Source organism: Grampus griseus (genome assembly GCF_964374135.1).
Source record: "Grampus griseus genome assembly, chromosome: 1".
Classification (NCBI taxonomy): domain Eukaryota; kingdom Metazoa; phylum Chordata; class Mammalia; order Artiodactyla; family Delphinidae; genus Grampus; species Grampus griseus.
In genome coordinates, this window is record NC_139017.1 from 175595921 (window position 1) to 175622341 (window position 26421).

The 26421-nt window shown below is 41.9% G+C and overlaps 2 protein-coding genes across 7 annotated transcripts in view; one reads left to right on the forward strand and one right to left on the reverse strand.

Moving 5' to 3' along the window:
* The window catches only part of KIF1B (kinesin family member 1B), a 148153-nt gene extending 132067 nt beyond the window's left edge, over positions 1-16086 (reverse strand). For 5 of the 6 annotated variants that reach the window (XM_082655693.1, XM_082655692.1, XM_082655694.1 and 2 more), the window contains exons 1-2: positions 15973-16086; positions 902-1082 (exon numbers count right to left, since the gene is read on the reverse strand). In XM_082655693.1, the coding sequence (XP_082511819.1) occupies positions 902-1007 (106 nt within the window). In that variant the 5' untranslated portion in view covers positions 1008-1082; positions 15973-16086. The remainder of the gene's footprint in view (positions 1-901; positions 1083-15972) is intronic. The other variant, XM_082655695.1, reaches the window with a different exon arrangement.
* On the forward strand, positions 7969-8342 carry LOC309837168 (small nuclear ribonucleoprotein G-like). Its single transcript, XM_082677550.1, has one exon. It carries the CDS (start codon positions 8018-8020, stop codon positions 8246-8248), a length of 231 nt encoding a protein of 76 aa, XP_082533676.1. The 5' UTR covers positions 7969-8017; the 3' UTR covers positions 8249-8342.
* Positions 16087-26421: the final 10335 nt, after the last annotated feature.

The window sequence follows — 26421 nt, forward strand, 5'->3', positions numbered from 1 at the left end:
CACAAAATAAAAGGTAACTATGAGACATGATGGATATATTAGATTTTGCTAATCATTTCACAATGTATAAACATACCAAAGCACCACACTGTAGACCTTAAATATATATAGTTTTATTTCCCACTGGGAGAATCCTCTACACAAAACACTGGCCCGCAAATAGATGACATCAGCATGTTTCCTCAACAACTCAACATTAACTTGTATCTATCTGAAAGAACAACAATTCGGCTTCATCACAAAGTTATAGGTTTTAAAACAGTAGAACCTACATCTATTTTAAGTAATAGTTTGCCTACAGATCCATATCAAGTAACTAATTCAAGTACCAAAAACCCCTTCAATTTTGAAGGGGCTTCAAATGAGCTTCAGTCATTTTTCACCTAAGCAACTATATAGGGAAACAAGCTAGGAAGCAATGACTGAAAATTTTTAGTAATAACTTACAAGTTTACTATCTGTTTTAGCTATATCTGTTGTTCAACTCAAAGAACCATTGTAAGGAAGCAGAGTAAGTGTGAAGACCATCTTGGCAAGCTCAAGTGCTTTTAAAATCAAGAAAGCAAAGTAATCTCGGAGGCTCAACAGGTATATTTCACAGCATCATTTACTAAAAATCACTGCTTACACCTTTACTATCCTTAAGATTTCAACTTAATAACACTAACTAAATTCGTTCAGTTCTCTAGGGACTTCTCAATTGTAAAGAAGAAAATAAATAGTCCATATTTAAATATGCTACAGCAAATATCACAGGGGAAAAACATTCAATGGATCATTCAGAACAGCAAAGTTCAAAGTGTTAATAGTCAAATGTTCATTTATTCTGATCACGGCAAGCAGGAAAAGGGGGGAGGATAGGAAAATGAGACAGAGTTGATAGAACACAACATGAACTCACTGGTTGAGTTGCCCTGCATCTGAATGATGCACTTGGATTCTTTGCTGGTCTCTCGAGAATTGAAGGGCCGCACACGGACAGCCACCTTCACTGAGGCTCCCGACATTCTGATGGTCTTGTTATATATATGCAGTCCAGAAATAAAGAATCAAATCTTCTTATGAAATTATGTTCAAGTTTCCTTTAAAAAAGAAAAAATGATTCATACAAGATAGTCAGAATTAAAGAAAGCATGGGCTAACTTGAGCATACGAGCCATTATCTTAGTACTATTTGTTTCCATTTCTAAAAACCTCATGCCTTTTCTTCCCTATAAATCTTATATTCTCAACCGTAAATTATCAGATAGAAAATAAAGACTGTAATTTGTTTTCCTGTTCCATTATCTCTTTACCATGCCTAAAAAGTCCCTAGACTTAATAATAAAAAATTTAACTGCAAAGTAACAAACGTCTTCCTTGCTCTCTGTTTTTCTGGATCAGTCTTCAATAATATATGAAAAAAACCCAAAATGTTTATTTGTTAAAGAGGGTTCCTTACACAAGTAACTTGCCATCTGCAAAACAACTTATTACTTGTCTTTAAAGAAATGCACTGAACTTTTTATATCTTAATTTCAGTTTGAAACATCCAGTTACATGATGTATATTTAAACAGCAAAAGGACAAAGATAAGCTCTAGCTAGCTTCTTTAACTATAGATATCCTGGGATTCCTTTAACTTCTATGAACCCTTTCATATGTATCTCATTTGGCCCTTACAACCATCCTGTACAATAAGCAGAGGTTTCAGAAGACCCAAGTTCTATCCTCTGACTCACAGCAGAATCAAATCACTATATTTCACTTTTGAATGAAGCCACAGGGAAAAATGTGAACATTTTTTAGAGGAATAGTTTCCCTCCCAACAGAACAAAACGAACACTATTCTGTGAAAATAACCCACATAAGTAATTTCCACAAGAAACAACAGATCTCAATCTGTACTCTATCCGTTATATAAACATCTTCAAGAAGAACTGAACAAAAAACTAAGAAAGAAAAATACTTATGGGTCCAATTACCAGGGAACTCCAACAGAACTTAAACCTGTCCAATTTTTTTCCACATAATTAAGTAAAGGTTAGGAATGCTAACCTCCAGCTGAACAACTACTAATTCTTTCCACAGGAAAAGGCAAAAATAAATACTCTATCTTATTTTCTAACAGCACTATCACTATTTGAAATGCTTGTTTTTTGGACCATGTCTATTGTCTGTCTCTCACACCACCACCAGAATGCTCAGAGACCTTGTTTGCCAGCACTTAAAACAGTATCTGATGAAAGAGCTCACTACATGTTTGCTGAAGGACTGAGTTAATGAATTATATTTCCCAATTGTGAGAATTATCTGTTCAAGTCCTCTACCTGGTTTACTGACTTTTTTAATTTGTGTTTCAAATGATTACAGTATTTATTGATATTAATCTTTTTATATTTGCTGCAATGTTTTTTCCAGTCTGTTTCACATTTTATTTTACAATAAACAGATGGTTCTTTTTTTAATACATCAAACATTTATTTTAATCACATTTATTAAATGAAAGCTTAGCGTTATTAACCCTTCCAGTCGATACAGCATGACCTATAGTCAATAGTTGAATACTTTGCCAAAAGAGAATGAATGAAGCATTTGCAAAAAGCAAGACACACAACACATTTCAACCCCCCCGAGTCCACTTTAATATACAGCCATCATCTCAACACTCAGTATGTCCCATTATCTTCTCCCCGAAACGAGCAACCTCTGCCAATCTTCCCATTTCTATCTGGACCCATACCATAAATCTTAGAGTCATCTTTGCTTCCTTCTCTTTGAATTCTTTCATTAGTGCTAACATTATTAATGAAATACCATATGAAAACTTTTAAAACATAAATTTCCATTCTTCTATCCCCTCCTTCCTCTCATTTCCATTGCCCTAACCTTAATCCATGTCCTTACTACCTCATGCCTAGGGCACTTGCAATAAAGAAACTAATCTTTGAGCTTTTAGATTTAATCCAATAGTCCTTAAATGGGGGGAGAGGAGCAGGATTTGCACAAAACAATCACACAGGGGTCTTTTGAAAAGCAAATGAGCCTAGCCACCCCCCTTTTGAGATAGGGCCCAGGTATGGGTTGTTTTGTTTTATCCATTTTCTAAAGATTATGTTGTAAACCTCCAGCTGAGAACTCTACTCAACTGCTTAACCCTACTGCAATATTAACCCTTCTAAAGCATGACTTTCTTTTTTTTTAAAGACTACATCTTTTTTTTTTTTTTTTTCACTTATTTATTTTGGCCGCGCCACGCGGCATGTAGGATCCTAGTTCCCAAACCAGGGATTGAACCCGCGCCGCCTACATTGGAAGTGCGGAGTCTTATAAATCACTGGACCACCAGGGAAGCCCCCTAAAGCATGACTTTCAATTTCACTTCCAAACCCAAGAACCTTTTCTTACTCCCCAGCACTTACAAGATCAGTCAAGGTACTCTGTATTCTAGTCAAGCTCCTTTACTATTCCACACACGTTCTTTCACACCTTCTAACAAGTTCCCCCCTACAACAGATCTATGAATCTTCATTTTCTCCTCTACTTGATGGCCCAGCTCCAGTCTTAACTCTTCCAAATGACTACCCAAACATTCCAGGAATCACTGGTATTTCCTACAGCACTTACAGTCCCAAACACATTGTGAGAACACTGTTATCACTTTACACGACTATATTCTAGCTTGTATGTTCTTTAATAGCTTCCCAAAGTGAATATCCTATTCCTTCAAAAATCTCTTTGAACTTGGGTTCCTTGAAAAAGTGGCTAATTCCAAGTCTGGGCAAGAAATTTCAAGATGATTCTGGGACATCTTAGTATGACCACAAGCAAGAAATCAAAGACTAATATGGGGTCATGGCAAAAAGACACAAGTGCCAACTTAAAGGAGCTCCCACTGGACAAAGATGGGATAATTGGAGCATAAAAATACATACATACATACAAACACACTGCATATGGACTGAAAAACATTAAATATATAAATTCATGAGTTCATAACGACACTTTCAAAAACCTCATTATTCTGAAAACTGGCAAATAAAACAAAAGAACAGAGCATGCGTACAGTCTGTGTATCCTGTATAAACTATATTCCAGGACAGTCAAATAGACAACGAGGACAAGCTCTTCTTTACAGAAAAAGTCTGACTAATAAATGCAGAAGAAATGACAGAATCAGAATGTCACCAATTCCCAACCCTACTAACATAAAGGTTCTCTGCATCATCACTATCTACTAAAAAAGCCTTAAACGAAAGGTTGGTTGATAAGGGAACATTATATTGTATGATTTAGGCTGACAACATCTGAACCAAATGATCATCAATCTTAACATCACTAAAAGTGGGGCACGTAGGTGGCCTATGCCTCCTGATGTGCTGCAGTAGGAAACACACGGCACCAGCTAGTAAATATTATCCCACTCCCCTTAAAAAAAAAAAAAAACTGATAGAATCAAGCCTCAGTTTATAGGACATATAGGGAGCAAAGAAACAATTTAAATGATACCTAGAAGATACAATCAGCCAAACCCAGAATACAGAAAAATCTACAGTTCAAGTCACCCAGTTTCTTCAATTAAATAGCATGATTTGGGGGAGAGGGGTGGTAATAAAAGAGACTTAAATGTTGACAATTAATGAATATTGTAGATATGTAAATTTAAAAAAAGAAAACTTTCTTCTTTTGTGTTCTATTCGGGGCCTACCAAAATGTTCAATGCTGCTAACTAACTTACAAACCGACAACAAAGGCTGAAACCTCCTTGCTAAGCTTTAGATTATAAAGTACTATTTAGATATAAAGTACTAGGAGCCGAAATACTAACCTCTTTACTATTTAAAGTCCCCCACACATATACTTTTCAATACTTGTTTCACTCTTCTACCCAGCTAGCCTCCTGGCATACCATTCAACCTAACACACCCAAAGCCCAGACATCTCTCCACCTCCCCCAGCTCTTCCACCTCTTTTCTATTTCTTTTAATGTTCTCACCATTTTCCTGTTCCCACAGAGGCCAAAAAGCTTGTTTCCTCTATCCATCTAATCAACTGCCAAATTACATGGCTTCCACCTATAAAAATCTCTCTCCATTTCTACCACTGCCATACCATCCCTTTTACACCTTCAATACATCTCACCCAAGACCGTTAATCATCTTAACCACTTTTTCTCTTTCTTCCTCCTACCCCAACCATACTACACAATACTGCCATTTTCATATATTCCATCCATACTATGCAATGCTGCCAGATTCACACTCCTAACGCACAGGTCTCTTCATATCACTGTCCAGTTTCTCTACTGTCTACCAAGCAATGACTGAACTCCTCACCAGTGGCTCTCAATGTGTTCTGTAACATAAACCACCTATTTTTGTGTGTGTGTGTGGTACGCGGGCCTCTCAGTGCTGTGGCCTCTCCCGTTGTGGAGCACAGTCTCCGAACGCGCAGGCTCTGGATGCACAGGCTCAGCGGCCATGGCCCACGGCCCAGCCGCCCCGCGGCATGCGGGATCCTCCTGGTCCGGGGAACGAACCCGTGTCCCCTGCATCGGCAGACGGACTCTCAACCACTGCACCACCAGGGAAGCCCAAACCACCTATTTTTACAAGCCCACAAAACACTGCCTTCCATCCACTTTCCTTAACAACCACCCACCAGAGGGTTTCCTGAAAGCATCTCATGTTTTTCTGTCCCTGTGCCTTTGCTCCAATGCTCCTTCTACCTACTGTACCCTTCCTCCTCTCCTGTTCTTCTCAAAATCCAACTTTTCCTCCAGGACCTTCTCATATGCTACTCATTTCTAAAGCTTTCATAGATTCTCCCCACCTTGCAAACCAAATGCAAATGCTTCTCCATTTAAAACTTCTCAACTCATTGACCTTACCTAGGGCAAAATGAGTTATTTGTTTTTCTTTTTTTTTAAAATAAATTTATTTATTTTATTTATTTTGTTTTTGGCTGTGTTGGGTCTTCATTGCTGCGCGTGGCATTTCTCTAGTTGTGGTGAGTGGGGGCTACTCTTCTTTGTGGTGCATGGCCTTATTGTGGTGGCTTCTCTTGTTGCGGAGCACGGGCTCTAGGCACGTGGGCTTCAGTAGTTGCAGCAAGCAGGCTCAGTAGTTGTGGCTCACAGGCTCTAGAGCGCAGGCTCAGTAGTTGTGGCACACGGGCTTAGCTGCTCAGTGGCATGTGGGATCTTCCCGGACCAGGGCTCGAACCCGTGTCCCCTGCATTGGCAGGCAGATTCTTAACCACTACGCTACCAAGGGAGCCCTGTTTCCTTATCTCTGCTGTAAATTTTAAGTTCCTTGAGGACAAGACAGAATTTTAGTCACGCTTTTAGTCATTCTTCTTTGTAAGTGACAGGTATATTTTTAAATTACTTTCCCAAAACAACCTGAACCTAAGTACATTTTTTTTTCTGATTTAACTGTCCTGTGGTAAAACTGCAACCATCTTCACAAGTGAGTTAAAATTTTATACAGCAACAAGAAACTACAGTTAAGTGGACTACAGAAAGTGTTACTTTGTTACTTCCCTAAAACTACAAAGAGTATCTCTTTTATAATGGATGTCCATCAAAGAATTAGTTTCAAAACTCCCTGATCTTTTTAAAAATTACCAATTATATAAATCTGAAATCAAGTTTAAATTCCAGTGAGAAACAATAATTACAGAATATTTTTAAGAAGTTATAGGAAAACAATAAAAATTATAATACATTTTCCAAGTTTCATAGAGCCAAAGGCAGGTAGGAAAGGTAACCATACATACTCTAAATCACTTACACAGCCTCAGTTCTAGGCTGTTCCTCTGACCAGTTTTCCTTCCTTATGACATACGATTAGAAGCATTAGGAAAATGGAATGGAGCAAAAATTCCAGAAGCCTTCACTAACAGTAAAGGGATAATAAAACATTTAGATCTAATTCATTTGAATTTTTCTAAATTTTTGCACAATTGCTTAACTTTGACCTTGTGCAATTCTCTCTTGCCCTCAGAGGCACTCTGGATTATTAGGAGCCTAAGGAGAAGACTAAATGACTTCTCAGCAAAGTGAAAAAACAAGAATGAAATAATCTTAGATTTTTGGTTGGTTGGGTTTTTGTAATATCCCTTTTTTATAGAAAACAGCCAGGGTTATATTCCTAAAACAGAGGTCAATGCATGTCATTCCCTCTCCTTAAAAGCATTCAGTTGGTTTCCATGGCCTCAGAACACAACCTAAAAATTCATGAGCCTCCACAATCCAACCTCCTTCCCCAGTCTGTTTTCACTGCCCAACTTTAAGCCTTCTCCACCAAGCACCTCTTACTACACCAAGCATGTGATGCTTGGAAGCTCACTCTCCCTTCTAACCTATTACAAGTCCATATCTTTTCTTTTTTTTTTTGCGGTACGTGGGCCTCTCACTGTTGTGGCCTCTCCCATTGCGGAGCACAGGCTCCGGACGCGCAGGCTCAGCGGCCATGGCTCACGGGCCCAGCCGCTCCACGGCATGTGGGATCTTCCCGGACCGGGGCACAAACCCGTGTCCCCTGCATCGGCAGGCGGACTCTCAACCACTGCGCCACCAGGGAAGCCCCTACAAGTCCGTATCTTTTGAGGACAAGGTCAACTGTCACCATGAAGCAGGAAGCATTAAGTCATACGTTCCTTAACATCCCCCTTTCTAAGCTAAAAGTCATACCTTCTTTCTCTTTGCTCCCTAAAAATGTTGTGTTGATTCCTCATTTTTCTACTTATTTCATTCTGCCCTACGTTGCAGTCAGTAGTTTACTTAACTCTCATACATTGATACTTTATTCAGTACATGTCTGTCACAACTGAAAACATAATTTAACCAAGAAATTCAGTCTTTTAAATTCAACATTCACACAATTTGCTATATCCCCGCAAATTTACAATATCAACAAGCAGTCTATTTAAAAGATAATCTTTTCTAGTGAATTACATTTTAAAGAATGAATTAGGGGTGAGGGACAACTCGAATTCCGTTTGGAGGCATCTTTGAGCTCGTCGAGTAGACATCATGAGCAAAGCTCACCCTCCAGACTTGAAGAAATTTATGGACAAGAAGTTATCATTGAAATTAAATGGTGGCAGACATGTCCAAGAAATACTGAGGGGATTTGATCCCTTTATGAATCTTGCGATAGATGAATGTGTGGAGATGGCAACTAGTAGGCAACAGAACAATATTGGAATGGTGGTAATACGAGAAAACAGTATCATCATGTTAGAAGCCTTGGAACGAGTATAAACAATGGCTGTCTTCACCAGAGAAATCAACTGCTTCCACATGTCCCCTCTCCACATTTTACTATGATGAAAATTGGATCGTGTACATTTTCTTACTGAACTTTTTTGTTAAATTTCTGTAATAGTCAAAAAAAAAAAAAAAAAATGAATTAGGGAATTCCTGGCAGTCCAGTGGTTAGGACTCGGTGCGTTCACTGCCGAGGGTCCAGGTTCAATCCTTGGTCAGGGAACTAAGATCCCACAAACCTTGCAGCATAACCAAAAAAAAAAAAAAGAATGAATTATAAGAAAGAATAAATGTATACTCCAAAATAAATATCTGTAGCTAATGAGCCCGTTTTGAGAGGGTGTGAAAATTTCCTTGTTATTATTAAAGTTTTGCATCTCTTGGCCTAATACTCTCCTTGAGGACCAAGCAGGCTTTAGGATCCAATATTCTGTGTCACTGACCATGCCTATACTGACAAAATGGCCCCCAAAATGTGAGAATTCATTTTTGTGTGTGTATGAATTTTGTGTGTGTATGTATGTCTATTCTTGGTCTTTGACTCTGTGGATAAAAATCAGCCATGAGCCAAGCTGTGAAAGCTCAAAAGGGATCACATGTTAGAAAAACCTCTTTCTGCATTCTAACCCAATGCCAAGAATCAGACTGCACAGGAAGTTTCCTGACAGATCAGATTTTCAATCTCAAATGAGATTACACTAGCTCAGTCAGGCTCCCCAACTGTTTTAACCACTATAGAAAATAACCTGAAACAATTTTTAGATTTATTAGACACATGTCTTCCTGTCACTGCAATTAAGAAATCAAGAACCTTCCTTTTTACTGGTGACATGCTTTTATTCTCAAAAACGAAGAAGTACATCCAGAAACAACAGCTCCTATGGCCTAAGGCTTAAAATAAACCACTCTAAAGTTTTTCATTGTTTTCTTGTCTTTCACTGTTTGGATGGTTAATACTAAGCTCTGTCTAGTAAGTCAATTCATTTTACTATTTGAAGCCACATCCTATAATTTTCTTTTAGCAGATCCACTGGGAGCTCTGCCACCCAAAACCCAATATTCTACTGAAGCTCTTCTATTGTCAAAGTGGATGACAACAGCTACTCCTGGAATTGTCCAGGTTAAAATGAACTCAGCTCGGCTATGATGTAGAAATGGAAGTTTCAGTCAGAGCTTAATTCAAATTTGGTATGAGGCAAGGTTCTTTCTGAAATCTGCCTGTGACCGCACCTACCTGCCTGGTAGGTAGCTCACTAGCTGGGCAAGAACACAGGTCAGACTTTTCCATGTGTCAACAATGTGTCAATCTTGCCACATGATAAACCAGTACCCAAAGCTTAATAGGTATGTTTTCATTGAGATGACAACACAATACAAGTATTCCAGGTTCTCACCAGGGTTATTAAATAATGAGTTTTCTGCTGGGATACTCAGACTTATCTTTACATAAAGTTATATACGTGAACCACGTTAGTCATATCCTTCATAGAAAAGACTTAAGTTATATTTTAATGTTGTATTCTCAGTGCGGAAAGCAGGTGGATTACTTTTTTAAATAGGTCTTTGAAGAACATTTCTTCCTTTTACTTAAAGACCTGCTGAAAACACTTAGTACATATATCTTTCTATCAGGGTGTCTATAACACTTTTCTCTTAGAATTTCTTTAGAATTCATTACCAGAAAAATAGTTCCTCTTGACAAATCATTAGCTTTCTTTTACCAGAATGAAAAGTGTATAATTTCTCTTTCCCTTTTTATCTTGACTTTCAAAAGTTTCAAAACTAAGTTACAATAACCACACTATACAAACTTACACATATACAAATTGTTGTAATTTGTATATTTACTTTTTCCTCCTGTCACATACATTTTTGTTTCTTCTCCATGTTTAACAGCCTCACCGTATATATAGTATTGTGGTAAGCTGCTCAAAACCTTTTTAAAAGCAGTAAGTGATATAAATTATAACTATATAAAACTTTCCTGTAATAGCCTAATCTGCTATTTATTTTAACACTGAAAATACGTTATGTAGTCAAAATTCTAGTTCTTAAAAACAAAGTAAGCCTTTAAAAGTTATACAAAAATTTGTGTTGAATGAATGATAGCCATGTGAATGGCCAGAAAAGCACGAGGCCCAGGAGACTGCAACCAGCCCCACAAAACAGAAGCAGACAAAGGAGGGAGTGAAGTGAGCAACAATTTCAATACAGCACAGGCGTGAGGCGTGCCCCCCCAACCCCCCCCCCCCCCCCCGCATCAGCAACAAGGGCTGGAAACCAGAGCATGAGCAGTGTTGGTGAAGTGGGGGGATCACTGCAGCTAGTCTGTGGTGGGCTGAGGAGTAATTAGGAGGCAAGGAATTGGAAATGCAAGTATCCTCACTGTTTCCAGAAGCTGGCTGTGAGGACAGGAGAGACAGCCAGGAGGGAACAGGGATGAAGCAGGAATTTTTCTCCTCCCACCCCATTGTATTAATACGAAAGACTTGGATGTTTCTATCCTTTATTCAGCAACTACTTATGAGGTGCCTACAATGTAACAGGCAGTTCCAGGAGTCTGGGATAAATCAGTGAACAAAACAGATAAACATCCTTGCCATGGAGGAGTTTTCCTTCTAGTAGGGGAGAGGGGACATTAAAATAATAACTTAAGTTATTACACAGAATATTCGGTGATTATAAGCGTTATGAAGGAGGAAAAGTACAACAAAGTCGGGGGGCTCAGGAGTGTGGTTGGAAGGGGTGACATGCAGGTGACATAAATGAGGTCAAAATAGGCCTGTTGAGGTAGTGAGGTTTAAGCAAAGACCTGAAGGAGGTAAAGGAATTAGCCAAGCAGATTTCAGGGAAAGAGTGTTCCAAGCGGAAGAAAGAATCAGAGCAAAGGCCCTATTGTGGGACTGCGCCTCCTGTGTTCAAGGAACTGTGTGTGGGGAAACAGCGAAAGAGGGAAAGAAAAGTAGCCAATACAGCAAGTCCCCAGAGATTAGAAAAGGCAGTGATATACAAAACAAGCCAAGGGGTTAGCTGAAGTCAGATAGAGTAACCTTTCCCTTGAGACTGGAGGAAAGAGGGTAAGAAAGAAGGCAGAATGTGAGCGTTTGGCGTGGGGTGGGGGACAGCAGAGCCAAGGACCTCACTATGGAGAGCGAGGGTAGTCTGAATTGTTTTCTAATTATGGTAGGAAGGAAGGCCTCAGAAGTTTTCAGTATTTTCTCAGAAAAGATGTCTGCTTGGTACATGATTATGTGATGAAGCAAATGAGGCTGTTCTGGCTCCTGCAGAATTATTTCATGCTAATACAGCAGGCAAGATTGTCGAAGCAGGTACTGCTGTGGTTGGTATTCAGAGTTGCTGTATCCAAGGAATGTATTTTCTCAGAAAAATAACATAAAATCAGGACTTGCTTTTAACTTCAGAGAAGAGACAATTAGATCAAACCTATCAATTCATTCAATGTCAGAAGGCTATAAAGATTTATGGGCACAGGGAGATCAGCTCAGGGCTTTGTGACCACCTAGAGGGGTGGGGTAGGGAGGGTGGGAGGGAGACGCAAGAGGGAGGAGATATGGGGATATATGTATACGTATAGCTGATTCACTTTGTTATACAGCAGAAACTAACACAACATTGTAAAGCAATTATACTCCAAAAAAGATGTTTAAAAAAAAAAAAGAAGGCAGAGAAGTTTGTAAGCAAAGGAAGGGGAAGTGGGGGAATTCACGCCTTTTCTTTCCTATGAGGCTATAGGTAAGGTTTATGCCAAGTATGGGGCAGTGAGGAGGCCTAACTAAAACGGTCAAGATTTTTGAAAAGCCAGTGTGGAGAACGGGTGAGGGAACCGAGCAGAAATGCTTTGACAGACACCAAAGACAGACTCAGGGGAAACCTAAAACTACACATCAACTGTGGTACCCATCCCCAGCACTGTGTGAGGTTTCTCCATGACACAGAGGAAAAAGGGAGGCTACCGATGATAGGAATGATGCAAGGCTGGCATCGGCACGGTGGGTCTTGCAGAACAATACAGAAGAATTAAAAACTTCAAGTGCTAGTAAGAAAATGGCTGAGACAATGCACCCAGAAATCACAGTGGAGAAAAGGAAGACAAAGAAGTAAAATCTGAAAAGGGCCAATGGACCAAAGACTTGAGGTGGGAGAACACACAGCAAGAGACTACTAAAGTGAGAGCTGTAAATTATCATAATTGAAGGTCTGAAGGTGATGACATGTTAGAAGATATGGTCACAATACTGAATTACTGGAACAGAATGAAGCCAACGTTTGCTTGAGCTGAAGTCAAGGAATTTTAAAGTTAAGAGTAGTTATAAAGGAAGATCAGCATAGTGGTCACTTACTACTTCTAGTGACCCTGGGGAAGTCATTTAGCCTCTGTTTCAGTTTCTTCATCTGTAAAATGGGGATAACTGTACCTATTTTATATGGTTGTTATAAAGATTAAGTTAGTGAGTAAATATAAAGTGGTTAGAAAAGAGCCTGGCACATAGAAAGAGCTCAATATGAGTAAGCTATTTTATCATTATTGTTGTGGTTGTTTATACAGTCACGGACGTCTGCCAGGATGATGTCAGAAATTCGGATGGAAGGGAGAAGTAAGCCAAGTCGTCAAACAGAGCAATGGTAGGTGAAGGTGTTGTTGAATGATACACTTTGGCGTAAAAAATGTGATATCATATGTAAAAAAATTCTAAAATCTATCAGACATTTACAATCTTGTGACTTAAAACATATATACAAACCACTACAAAACAATAACAAAAGTACCAATCGAGTATTAGATAGTTAAGTATTATATGGCAATACACAGAGGGAAGAGGCTCTGACTGAAAATCATTGAAACCACCATGGCAAGGGCAGCAATACACTAAACTGTACTACAACAGAAAGGAGTTGGAGTTAACTTGATCTTACCATATCCATAGGCACATGGTAAAGTGAAACTTCCTTGAGAGTAAAGAACTAAATCTCTACACACACTCTTAATTAACTGGTAATGAATGTCGTAGAAGTGAGCATAAACGAATTACTGGGCCATTAATCGAAAAGTCCAACTCAGAAGTCCAAAGAACCCTTGGCAGGTTTTTGCTATTACAGTCACATCTGTTTCATTTATCTTCTACTGATGAGCTGCACGAAAAAAAAGTTCTAAATATGTATTTATTCACACTCTTTTATGAACTCCAGAAATTCACCAGTATCTGTACCAACAAGGCCATCTTTTAAAGAGAACTACATGAAGTAGATATGCTATACCTTTCCCTTCAGAGCCTTGTGAAATTACATCACATCAGTGTACAAGACCAAAGGGATATGCTTACTCCTGGAAAAGACCTGCTGTGATCAGCAGCCTGGGAAGGGGGTTTACAAACAAGGCAGGGGCACTTTGTTGTCCTTTACTTTGTACCCAGGACAAGACCAAAGCAGGATGTGAGCTAGAAAGCTTTGGCCTTGGAGAGACTCTGTTGGCACTCTTCTTGGCAGTTTATTCCCTGCACATATTCAAAGCGGGAAAGAGAAAAGAGAGAAAAAAGGAAAACTGCATTCATATCTGGTCTTGAAAAGGAAAGTTTGCTTGGAAGCTGTACTTAATTGGATAAACTTTGGAAAAACATTCATCAGAGCAGAGCTGCACAGACTCACAAAATCTTGCCTCCAAATCAGACTCACAATCAGGTCTGATTTTACCAAATGCTGAAATTATGTTTAACCACAATTCTTCAGATCTTTTCTACTAATAAAGTCAATGTCAAAATTCAAATCTTAGAAATATTTCTTAATTGGGGCATGGAATTTAAAAACAGACATTCTGTATTTCTCGCATGTTAACACAATGCAAAAACCACTAATTTCTGTTGAAGCCATGTTTGATTCAACCAAGTTTTAAAAGGAAAACTTAATGATAAAATAAAAAATAAAGTGTTAAGACTTTTCTTAGAAAACCTTATCTGAAAATGTTTAAGCAGTTCAACTTTAGTTACAGGAATTTATTCATTAAGAAATGGAGTTTGAACGAAAGCGAAGGGCACAAAGAAGGCGGGCATACCATTCTCCAGGACTTTTCCACATCTAGGATGTACGAAAAGACAGATTTATAGGCTCACACTGAACTCTTATTGATCATATCCAGATCTTTTTTACAACGCCAACATGTGTGCAATCTTCATATTCCATCCTTAACCTGTACATTACCAATTTCACTTGTCTCATAATCCAACAGCTATACCAAGTTAATTAGGGAGCATCACCTCGCTTCTTAGAGAACACAAGATTTTATTATGACTAAGCTAAGTTGACAAAATGCCAGCCTTTATATAAAATATCCACCATGATATCACCTCTTAAGAGCTATTCAAATCCAATCACCATACTTTCATGGGGCTCAGACAGACCCATCTAAGACACAAAACATGTTCAGTATCAGCAGAACAGCTGCCTAGAACAGTAAGAGATATGTGAGCAAGGGATCTGTTGACAATCTAATTTCAGCTACCTCGAGATTCCACAAAGATGACAACCTGCGGCCTCAGAAATACTGCTGCAAGCTTCTACCATCATCAGAATATTCCAGTTTACTTCACCTCTGCATCTCAGCTACTCTGAACATCTATCCACCCGACACAACATACTAATTCCAGGCCTCCATCCTGATAAACTGGCCTTAGCAATCCTCAGATCTGCCTCTGTACAAGTCAGGCATCGTCATCCCTTCTGTGTCCATAGCACTGGTCATAGAAGACGAACACAGAAACCCATCATTTCACCCCAACAAGAATGGAATCTTGAAGGCACTCTGCCCTGGAACCTCAATTAGCAATTCACCAAGGAGAAAAAGTGATTTTGGAGTTCCATTCTGGTTTTAGGGCCCGGAATGTTTTGTGTGGCACGAACAATGACTGGCTCGCTGGAGCAACCTCCCAACCCCCCCAGTTTGGCTGTGGTGCGGCCCGTCACCCTGAAAGCTGCCAGGGCTGTCACTCGGTGCCTTCCAGCAACCGGACCTGGCTCCTAAAGGATTTGTCAGATCATCCTCCCAATATGGCTGCTAGAGTAATCCCGGGCTGCCTATCGCCGAGACCACACCAGCCTCCCCACGGCTGGCCAGCATCCAACAAGCCCCCTCCCTTCCCACCGCGCCCCTCCTCTCCAGTCCTTGCGCCATCGGCTCCCCCCTCCCACGCGATACCCGCTCCTGCCTTCATCTGGCAAAAGGGCCCAACCACATTCCTAGCCGAAGCCCCGATGCCAACCAAAACCGGGGAGAGGGGATGGGGGGAAATAATAAAGGGTAGCTTCAAGACGGAGCAGAGCCGCAGTATGCGCAGAGAGCCCGGCGAACGGGCCGACAGCGGCGGCTCGGCTGACCTCTGGGCACGGCCGGAGCCTGGCGGCTCAGGGGTAGCGGAGGGCCGGTGCGGGGCGCTGCGGGGGACCCGGCAGGCCGCTGGACCCAAGCCTGGGGCTCGCGGGAACGGTCCCCCACCCCCGAGGCCAAGGCGCCCCAACCCCGCCCCGCCCCACCCCACCCGTTGCCCCGGTGGGGCAGCGCCCTCAGTACTCGCGGCTCCGGCCCGGCTCGGAGCTTCCCCCGCTCGGACCCCGCCGGCCCCTGGGCCGGCCGCCCCTCCCCCTGGGCGGCCCCCTCCTCAGGCCGGCGGCGAAGCGCCCCCCGCCGCCCTCCCCGCCCCCCGCCTTACCTCAGCCGCGCTGCGGACAGACGGACGGGCGGGCGGGCCGGCCAGTTCAGCAAGCGCCGCGGCGCGCGGGGGCGCGGGGAGCCCGGCACCGACGCTCCTCAGCGCGAGCAGCGGCCGCCGAGAGCCGCAGGGCGCCGCTCGGCAGCCCCATCACGCATCGGGCCAGCCCCGCACCGAGGGCCGCGGCGGACGGAGGGTGGGAGCACGGGAGACCGGGGCGCGGCGAAGGGCCGGCGGTGGCGGCTTCGGCGGTCGGGGAGAGGCTCGGCCTCTCGCTGGCACCTCCCAAGACCGCCGCCGTCTGACTGCCCCGCGCCGGTCCTTGCGAAGCTCCGCCTGCAGCCGCCGGCGCCGGACACCGCCCGGAGCCCTGCCGCCGCGCGTCACCTCCGCCCGCCCCGGCGCCCGCAACTGACGCGGGCAGCGACCAATAGGGGTGCAGAGCTTGGGGTGGCCGGCCAATCGCAGGAGAAGCAGGAGAAGGGATGCGGCGGGGAGAGGCGGAGACTGCGGGGCGCCTCCTGGTGGCTTAGAAGCCGGAGGGGGTGCGGGGGTGCGGCGTGGGCGAAGGCTGTGCCCGGAGTCCCCTCCAGGTTGACCCCCGAAGGGCGTAAGTCGGCAGCAGGCGCGCCGGGCTAACCCGATCATCCGCCTTGTAAGCGGACAAAGCAAGCCTAAGTGGGGCGGGGCTGTGGGGGCCAGAGGAGCAGAGACGACTGTGAGAGGCGGCCGAGTGTGGAGTCATTGTGCGTTTGGAAAACATCTCACGCGTTGAAGCCGCCGAACGCGGCGCAGTCGGATCGGAGCTGAAGCACGCAAAGGGAAGAGTGTATGATCCCGCAGAAAGCCTCCCGGCCTATTCTTATCGAGCCCGATCACAGCACCTCCCACACGCCACCTTGGGAGAAAAAGCCGAATGAGTAATGGAAAAGCATGACTTAGTGGGCTTTCAACTTGTCTCCTTGGGAGTAAGGGAGTAAGGGCCGCGAGTAAAAGAACAAAATGCTTTGTATCGTCCCGAGTTAACCGACCGAGCTCGCCTTTGAGAGATGCCCTTGAAGGAGGGTTATTGGAATTCAGAAACCCGGAGAACACAAGCGCTCTGGTAGCGATTTTTAAAAATCAGGTTTAGATTCAGCTCAAAAGAAAAAGCCCACAACTGTTCATGAGAGGTACAATTCAGTACTTAACAAAATATTAATTCAGCGGTAATATGTGAAATTATCATGCCAAGCATCACTATTTTATAAGGTTGTGAAATGCTTTCGATTTACTAGCAGAAATTTAAAGTAAAATCGGATTTTCCCCCTGAATTCAATACAGTATAGGATGTAAAAAGCCTTCTTTATAAGCATAGACTCTAAAACATCAAAATTAAGTTTCTACACTAATAATTTTGGAAGATTTCCACCCCCGCTAAAGTCCTCATACTCGCCATCCAGTCAACATCTATTGAACATTTCTCATTTCATTTAGAATTTAATCTTCACCTATCCACAAAAGGATTTGACATAGCTTACACTGAAGCATACAAACAATAAAACTATATAGCATTAAAGTAGGAGTAAAGTTAATAATTTTTTAAATAATAAAAGGCTGTATGGTGGGGGCACTGTCTGAATAAGGGGAACACATAGAAAGAGAAAATAATATTAAAAACCAGAGTCAAGGGCTTCCCTGGTGGTGCAGTGGTTAAGAATCCGCCTGCCAATGCAGGGGACACGGGTTTGAGCCCTGGTCCAGGAAGATCCCACGTGCCGCGGAGCAACTAAGCCCGTGCGCCACAACTACTGAGCCTGCGCTCTAGAACCCATGAGCCACAACTAGTGAGCTCGTGTGCTGCAACTACTGAAGCCCGTGTACTGCAACTACTGAAGCCTAGAGCCCGTGCTCCACAATAAGAGAAGCCACCGCAATGAGAAGCCCACGCACCGCAACGAAGAGTAGCCCCCACTCGCCGCAACTAGAAAAAGCCCGCGTGCAGCAACAAAGACCCAATGCAGCCAAAAATAAAATAAATAAAATAAATAAATTTATTTAAAATAAAAAAAAACAGAGTCAAGAGAGCACAAAACCCAGCACAAAACCCACTGAGCACAAAACCCAGCTCCTAGCTTCCTAAAAATAAAATAAATAAATTTATTTAAAATTAAAAAAAAAAAAACAGAGTCAATGGAGCACAAAACCCAGCACAAAACCCACTGAGCACAAAACCCAGCTCCTAGCTTCCTAAAGGCCAACACAAAAATGAGCTTACAATGAGTTAATAAACAGAAGCTCATCAATTCATCAGTAGAAACCAACTTTTTCCTTAAAAAAAGAGCTCTTTGCATAAGTACTCTGATAAGCACCATGGAGAGTTACAAAACCTTGATGGTAGTTAATATTGTTTGAGCTCTCAATGGAGCTCAAATTAAAAAGAATCTAAAACAGTGAAGGGAATGTGGTGGTAATCATCCCTAGACAAATTAAGCAAAAGCACACAGAGAAGGGTCAATAGAGGCAGATTAGACTGTTCTAGGTTTCAAGATGAAAATAGCCTGGTCTGCATAAGCATTTTGCCCCTCTGACAGATGAAGTCACTCTGCAGAGCCCTTCAGTTTCTCAGATTACAGATTTTGTACAAAGGCACCTCTCTAAAGTCAGAAAGTACTAGAAAATTGAATTTAGCCATGGCCCAGTAGAGTTATCCCTAGAATACAAGGAAAGAACACCAAAATATTTATTAATGTGATGCACACAGCCATGCTACCACAACTAATAAGGTTTCTGGATACAAGATCAATATACAAAAATCCAAAGTGCTCTTTTTCGTTAGGAATAGACGTGATATAAAGCGATTCTGTTAAAAATAGCAATAAAACTATTAAACTTTTAAGGATAAGTTGACAAAAGATGAGCAAGACCCATATGGAAAAAAGTTATACAACTGTATTGTTGAAACACATTAAAGAAGACCTAAATAAATAGAGGTACTGTATTCTTTATTTGGGGGCAGGAAGAAAATATTATAAAGATGTCAGTTCTTTTTTTTTTTTTTTTTTTTGGCTGCATTGGGTCTTCGTTGCTGCATGCGGGCTTTCTCTAGTTGTGGCGAGCGGGGACTACTCTAAGTTGCAGTGTGCGGGCTTCTCATTGCGGTGCCTTCTCCTTGCAGAGCACGGGCTCTAGGCACGTGGGCTTCAGTAGTTGCAGCACACGGGCTCACTAGCTGTGGCTCATGGGCTCTAGAGCGCAGGCTCAGTAGTTGTGGCACATGGGTTTAGCTGCCCTGCGGCATGTGGGATCTTCCCAGACCAGGGATCGAAACTGTGCCCCTTGCATTGGCAGGTGGATTCTTAACCACTGGACCATCAGGGAAGTCCTATAATTTCAGTGAATATTTCAACAGGATTTTTCATGGAATTTGACAAGGTGATGGTAAAATTCAAATGGTAAATCTATTCCATGTCCATTTTGAAAAAATCATATGCTAGAACAAATCCAAGAATATCCATGGCAATTTTGAAGAATGAGGTGTGGGGATTTGCCCATAAGTTAGCAAGATTTTCTGTAACATCATACTAATTAGAATTCTGTTGCATTGGCACAAGAATATACAAATACAGAAATGGAACAGAATAGAGTCTAGAAACAGACCACGTGCATATGGGAATATAACATATGACAGCATTGGCATTACAAAGCAATGGAGAAATGATAAACTATAAATGATAATAACTGATGTGGAAAAATTGCTTAACTATATGGTAAAATATGTGATCCTTACATCACACCAAACAAAAAATAAGTCTCAGGTAGACTGAAAGCCTAAATCAGAAAAACAAAACTGGGCTTCCCTGGTGGTGCAGTGGTTAAGAATCTGCCTGCCAATGCAGGGGACACGGGTTCAAGCCCTGATCCAGGAAGATCCCACATGCTGTGGAGCAGCTAAGCCTGTAGTCCGTGGCAACTAAGCCCGTGTGCCACAACTACTGATCCTGCGCTCTACAGCCTCCGAGCCACAATTACTGAGCCCGCACACCTAGAGCCCATGCTCCACAACAAGAGAAGCCACTGCAATGAGAAGCCCGCGCACCACAACAAAGAGTAGTCCCCGCTCGCCGCAGCTAGAGAAAGCCCACGCACAGCAATGAAGACCCAATACAGCCAAAAATAAAATAAATAAAATAAAATAAATTAATTTAAAAAAAAAAGAAAAGCAAAACTGTAAATGGTTTAGTAGGAAATATAAAATATTTTTATGACCTTGAGATAAAAGAGAAAAAAGTATTATTAATCACAAAGGACTGATGAATTTGACTATAATTTTTAGAAAACACTTCTATATAACAAAAGATATCATAAAACAAAGCAAACAACAAACCATAGATTGGAAAAATATATTTGCAACACATTTCACCAATGAAGCATTCAGAATATATAAAGAAATTCAATCAATTTACAATAATACAAATCAGTATGAAAATATAAACAACCTAGCAGGAAAAAAATGTGCAAAAGGTTACGAGTAGAAAATTCACAGAGGGGAATTCCCTGGCAGTCCAGTGGTTAGGACTCGGTGCTTTCACTACCAAGGGCCGAGGTTCAATACCTGGTCAGGGAACTAAGATCAGCCACAAAAAAAAAAAAAAAAAAAAGAAAGAAAGAAAGAAAGAAAAGAGAATTCACAGAGGAAGTTATGAAAAGACACCTAACTCACTGGAAATGAGATAGCATACCACATCCATCTAATTGCCAGAAATAAAAAGCGTAACAATACCAAGTTATGTCAGGGAGTGAAATGGCCCGACTTCGTTAACAACCAGGCAAAGAGAAGATGAGCATATTCCTCTAACCCAGCAATTCCTCCTCCATTGTATACCCTAGAGAATCTCTTGCATAGACAGATAAGAAAACAGATACAAGAATGGTGTTTGCAATATTGTTTGTAATAGGGAAACATGGAAATATCCATCAGGAGGAGGATGGATGAATAAACTGTGATGCAGTCATAGAACAGAATAGTACATGGCAGTAAAAATGAATGATCCAAAAAAAAAAAAAAAGAATGATCCAGAGCTACTTTTCTTTTCTTTTTTGGCTGTGCCTCGTGGCTTGCAGGATCTTATTTCCCTGAGCAGGGATTGAACCCGTGGCCCCAACAGTGAAAGTGCTGAGTCCTAACCACTGGACCACCCAGGAACTCCCAAGAGCTACATTTAACAGCACACCTTCAGCAGTCAGGGCCCAGTCAGGAAACAGAAACCGTGACAGTTGTTACAAACACAGCAGATTTAATAGGTGAAATGGTTATCCAGATGCCCCCAGGCTCAAAGAGAAAAAAAAAGGAGAAGGGATGATAACTCAGAGACTAGAAACCGTAGGAAGGTGCTACACCCATAAGCATTGGGAGAACAAAAAGGAGGAGGGGGTGTTACCAAAGCTAGGAGACTCGAGGGAGGAGGGGCCAGGACTGGAGCTGGGGATGAAAAGCAGGGGCTACTGCATCAGCAGAAAGCACCAGAAGAAAGGAAAGAGCAAAAATGAAAGAAAAACCATGACTTCTCTCATCTCAATACCTCTTACTGGCAGAACCCAAAGGGAAATCAACTGGCAAAGGAGCTTGAGAAATACAGACTACAGAAGGGTGGGTACAGGGCTGAGAAACAATAGGTAAATACCCAGCACAATGAAGCTGAGCAAAAAAAAAAAAAAACTATGTGTGCCGTATAATGTCATTTATATATAAAGTTTGAAAACATGCAGAACACTATACTATATAGTCCTATATATAGTGTATATAGGACTATATTCATGTACAGTCGAAAACATGGGTGAGAATGATAATCACCAAATTCAGAATGTAGGTTATCCCAAGAGAGAGAAAAGAAAGGAAGCAGGACACAAGAAACATCAAATCCATCTGTAATATTTTATTTCTTGGGAAAATAAATGATCCGAGGATGGGAATGTTGATGGAGTTGGGTGTGGATATGTGGGTGGGTATCTTTGTGCTAGTCTCTATCCTGTACTGCCTGTTACAAAATATTTCATCATTTAAGAACGATATTTGTCCTAAGGCATCCCAGCTCTGATCCCGCCAGTAATCCTCTGCAGTCTGGGTCAGCAGCTGGATCAGAGAGACTGACCAGTGGCAGCTGGACAAAGCATGAAGGGCTGAGTGGGCGGGAGACCATAATCCTCTCTCTGACCTGGTTTTAAGATGCGCTGGTCTCACAGCCTGCTATGTAAAAGGCCACCACATCTTGGCCAAACAGTTGGGCTTCCTGACTCAGAGTCTGTATTCATTCAAAGCTGCTGCATGGGGAATTCCCTGAGAGGGGGTCCAGTGGTTAGGTCCTCACGCTTCCACTGCAAGGGGCACGGATTCGATCCCTGGTTGGGGAACTAAGATCCCGCATGCCACACGGTGTGGCAAAAAACAACAACAACAACAGCAAAATAACTGCCGCATGCCACCACTTGCACTGACAATAATGTAGGAAGAACTCATTTTCATTTCTGGGAGAACTAAGACTGCAGTCCTCTGCAGAATTATCCGTGTCCATAAAGAGAATTATTTTCTGGTTATTTTAACCTAGATCAGGTAACACATGTACTTAAGTCTTGGATCATATTGAACATTTAAAAATAGAAACTGCTTATATTTTTGGACATAGGAGATCGCCATGTTGAAGAAGAAAAGATCTGGGTTTTTTTGTTTGTTTCTTTTATGTGTGTGTGTGTGTGTGTGTGTGTGTGTGTGTGTGTGTGTGTGTCTTTTATTTATTTATTTTTTAATATTTATTTATTTACTTGGCTGTGACGAGTCTTAGTTGCAGTGTGTGGGACCTTCACTGCGGCAGGCGGGATCTTTAGTTGCGGCATGCATGCAGGATCTAGTTCCCTGATGGGGGATCGAACCGGGAGCCCCTGCCCTGGGAGCGTGGAGTCCCAGCCGTTGGATCACCAGGGAAGTCCCCAGATCTGTTTTTTTATACAAAGTCCTTGTAAATATTAATTAGTTAACATCTATTTGATATAAGTACGTGTGTACAGATTGTATTAAACACTGTATTAAATAACAATTTAGAGCTCAAGATAAATCAATAAGTGCTCTTTTTTTTTTTTCAGTGAATACTTCGATAGAATGCAGTCTGGTTTAACTCATTAATATTAATATACAGTGACACCACTTATGCTGAGGTTATTTGGAATCAGAGAATCAAAACAGGAAAATATTTTAGAACTGGTTAGCCCACTTCATCAGGAAACCGATGAGCACAGAAAGCCTTTTAGTTTGCAGAGGACTAATTTTTTTTTGATGGCTTCAACTACCCAGAATCCAGAAGGAAGGAAAAGAAAACCAACCAAAATAGATGTTTTAAAACTCAAACATCTTATTCACTGGAAATTTCCTCAGGCCCGCATTAAATACCTCTTTACTTATGTTGCGCCACTAATACTTTTTTTTTTTAGTTTTTTTTTGTTGTGGACCATTTTTAAAGTCTTCATTGAATTTGTTACAGTACTGCTTCTGTTGTTTATGTTTTGGTTTTTTGGCCACGAGGCATGTGGGATCCTAGCTCCCCAACAAGGGATTGAACCCGCACACCCTGCATTGGAAGGTGAAGTCTTAACCACCGGACCGCCAGGGAAGTCCCCTGCACCACTAATTGTAACAAGTTCCACTGCCTGAATTTTTAGCTAATGAGATCAGTGGAACAAATTGGAAAGGGGGGGATTTGCAACGCTAGAAGTGAAGCTTACTACAACAAGGACTAAAATTTTAAAAGCACACGTAAGATCTCAAAAAACTTGGCTGCCTCATAACGCTTGGATCCAAATGACTTTTAGCTATCTCCAAAAACCAAACTAATACAAAAACTGAATTCTGGTATTGTCTAGAATAGTCAAAATCATACTGCAGGATATAAAAACAATTCTGGAAAAGTAACTTCAAAAACATGTCGAGTAGGGCAAAAGTGACACCTTTGAAAATAAGTTTCTAGTCTTCTAGACAGCCCTGAAAAGAAAAAAGTCTCCACCTGGACCACATTCTCTAAAGTTGTTAAAGGCAGTAGCAAAATCAATTGGTGTCATTTTCCCCCCTTTTTCTCCAATGCTCAATTCATTTAAATATAAAATGAATATCAGTTTAACAAGTAATATATACAACACAATGCAGGTTAGCACAATTGCTATGATCACCCTGGCCCTGAGGACGACACAGTAAATGCCAAAAAAATCCATGCAGAAGTAATGAATCAAGAACCAAGCACCAGGGCTTCCCTGGTGGCACAGTGGTTGAGAGTCCGCCTGCCGATGCAGGGGACACGGGTTCGTGCCCCGGTCCGGGAAGATCCCACATGCCGCGGAGCGGCTGGGCCCGTGAGCCATGGCCGCTGAGCCTGTGCTCTGCAACGGGAGAGGCTGTACCAGTGAGAGGCCCCAAAAAAAGAACCAAGCACCAATATTTTTGTAGACTAAAAGAAATGGGAAATTTTAATTTGGTGTGTTCTCTTAGTTCCCAATGATTAGTGCAAGATTTTGTTTTAATCACCTGCTGGCTCTTTGCAAAAACAGTCAGCAGTGATCAATATGTCTGGCTTTTCCCCTGGTCCTAACTGGGGACCCATCATTTCAGCCAAATAAGAATCTTCTGCATAGATTCTCCTCTTCTGAATTGCAGTTTACGTATAATTTTTCTGTAACAAGCATTTTTACTAATTAGGCACAACCTTGTATCAATTAACTTTGGTCTTAAAGCCATGATTAAAGAAACCAAGTTGTTGTTTCTGGCAATCGCTGTGCCAGTGACAGATGGCCCTAGAACACATGGGAAGAAGATGGTGCCTGAAACGGGCTCCCTACAGCTCCAGAGACATGCCAGCTGCCAGGAGGGGTCCTTAGGACACAAGAATGAGGACACTCCAGGCAAAACGGAGAGCTGGGAGCATGATGTCCAGGTGAACGGGGCTCAGCAGAGTCATGATATGTAAGATGACCCCTTCAAATCCATCATTCCCAAATCCCCATTCCAAGGAGACTATCCTGAAGACATAGCTTGGCCCAAAGCTCCAGCTTTCAGACAGTGCCTCCTGGGAACTGCACTTTGTTACCCTTGTTTAGAGCACAACCACTTGAGATGAATATATAATTCCTGCTGAGAGAAAGCATCTCCTGCAAAGAGGAAGTAGAGAGGGGTTGAGAGCACCTGGCCTTTACAATCCAACTGTTTGGATTCTAATTCTGTCACTTGCCATGTGCCCTTGAGCACATAACCCTTGGTTTCCTTATCTCTAAAATAGGAGTGAAGATAATACCTAATTCACTCTTTACATTGTATGAATCAAATCAGAGTATGAGTGTAGGGAATTCCCTGGCGGTCCAGTGGTTAGGACTCAGCACCTTCACTGCTGTGTCAGGGTTCAATCCCTGGTCAGGGAACTAAATTCCTGCAAGCTGTGTGGTGTGGCCCCCAAAAAAAAAAAAAAAAAAGTGTGAGTGTAAAGCACACTGTCCAGTGCACTGTCATATTCATAATAATAAAGCCATAGTCTCATCGAGTCAAAAACAAGCTCATTGACTCTTTCTTCTCTCTTCCTCTAAGTGAGCTTATTTCTCCTTTCCCTTGTTTCCGTATCTACTGATTACAGTCACAATATCTAAAATGTTTTGATGAAATACACCTGCTTCATCCAAGCTATGGGATCGTGAGCAAGTCAATATCTCTAGACTTTAGTTTTTCGTTTTTTTGTGTTTTTTTTTGCGGTACGCGGGCCTCTCACTGTTGTGGCCTCTCCCGCTGTGGAGCACAGGCTCCGGACGCGCAGGCTCAGCGATCATGGCTCACGGGCGCAGCCGCTCCGCGGCATGTGGGATCTTCCCGGACCGGAACACAAACCCGCGTCCCCTGCATTGGCAGGCGGACTGTCAACCACTGCGCCACCAGGGAAGCCCTAGACTTCAGTTTTTGATCATTAAGTAAGGCGATTAGAGTAGATGAGTTCTAAAGAACTTTCGGTTCTAATATCTTGGCCTCTGTACTTACTGGATTTTTTCCTTCCCCTCCAGAGAGACCAAGAGTTTAAACAGATGGTAATGATGGTGGTGCCAGTGCTGATAGCAGTTGGTATTTATTGAGCATTTACTATAAAGCAAGAACTGTATTAAGCACTCCACATTATCTCACTTGTTCTTCACAACAGTCTATAAAACAGGTACTCTTCTTGTTGCAAATTCATATATAAGGAAACTCAGAGAAGTTGTGGAGACTGGTAAATGGCCTCCCAACGGTACCAGGTCCCAATCCCTGGAAACTGTAAGTATTACCTTATATGGAAACAGGGTCTTTGTAGATATAAATTTAGTATTTTGAGGCCAGGAGACTATCCTAGATTATCAAAAATGGGCCCTAAATGCAGGCATGTGTATCCTTATAAGAGGAAGGCAGAGGGGGATTTG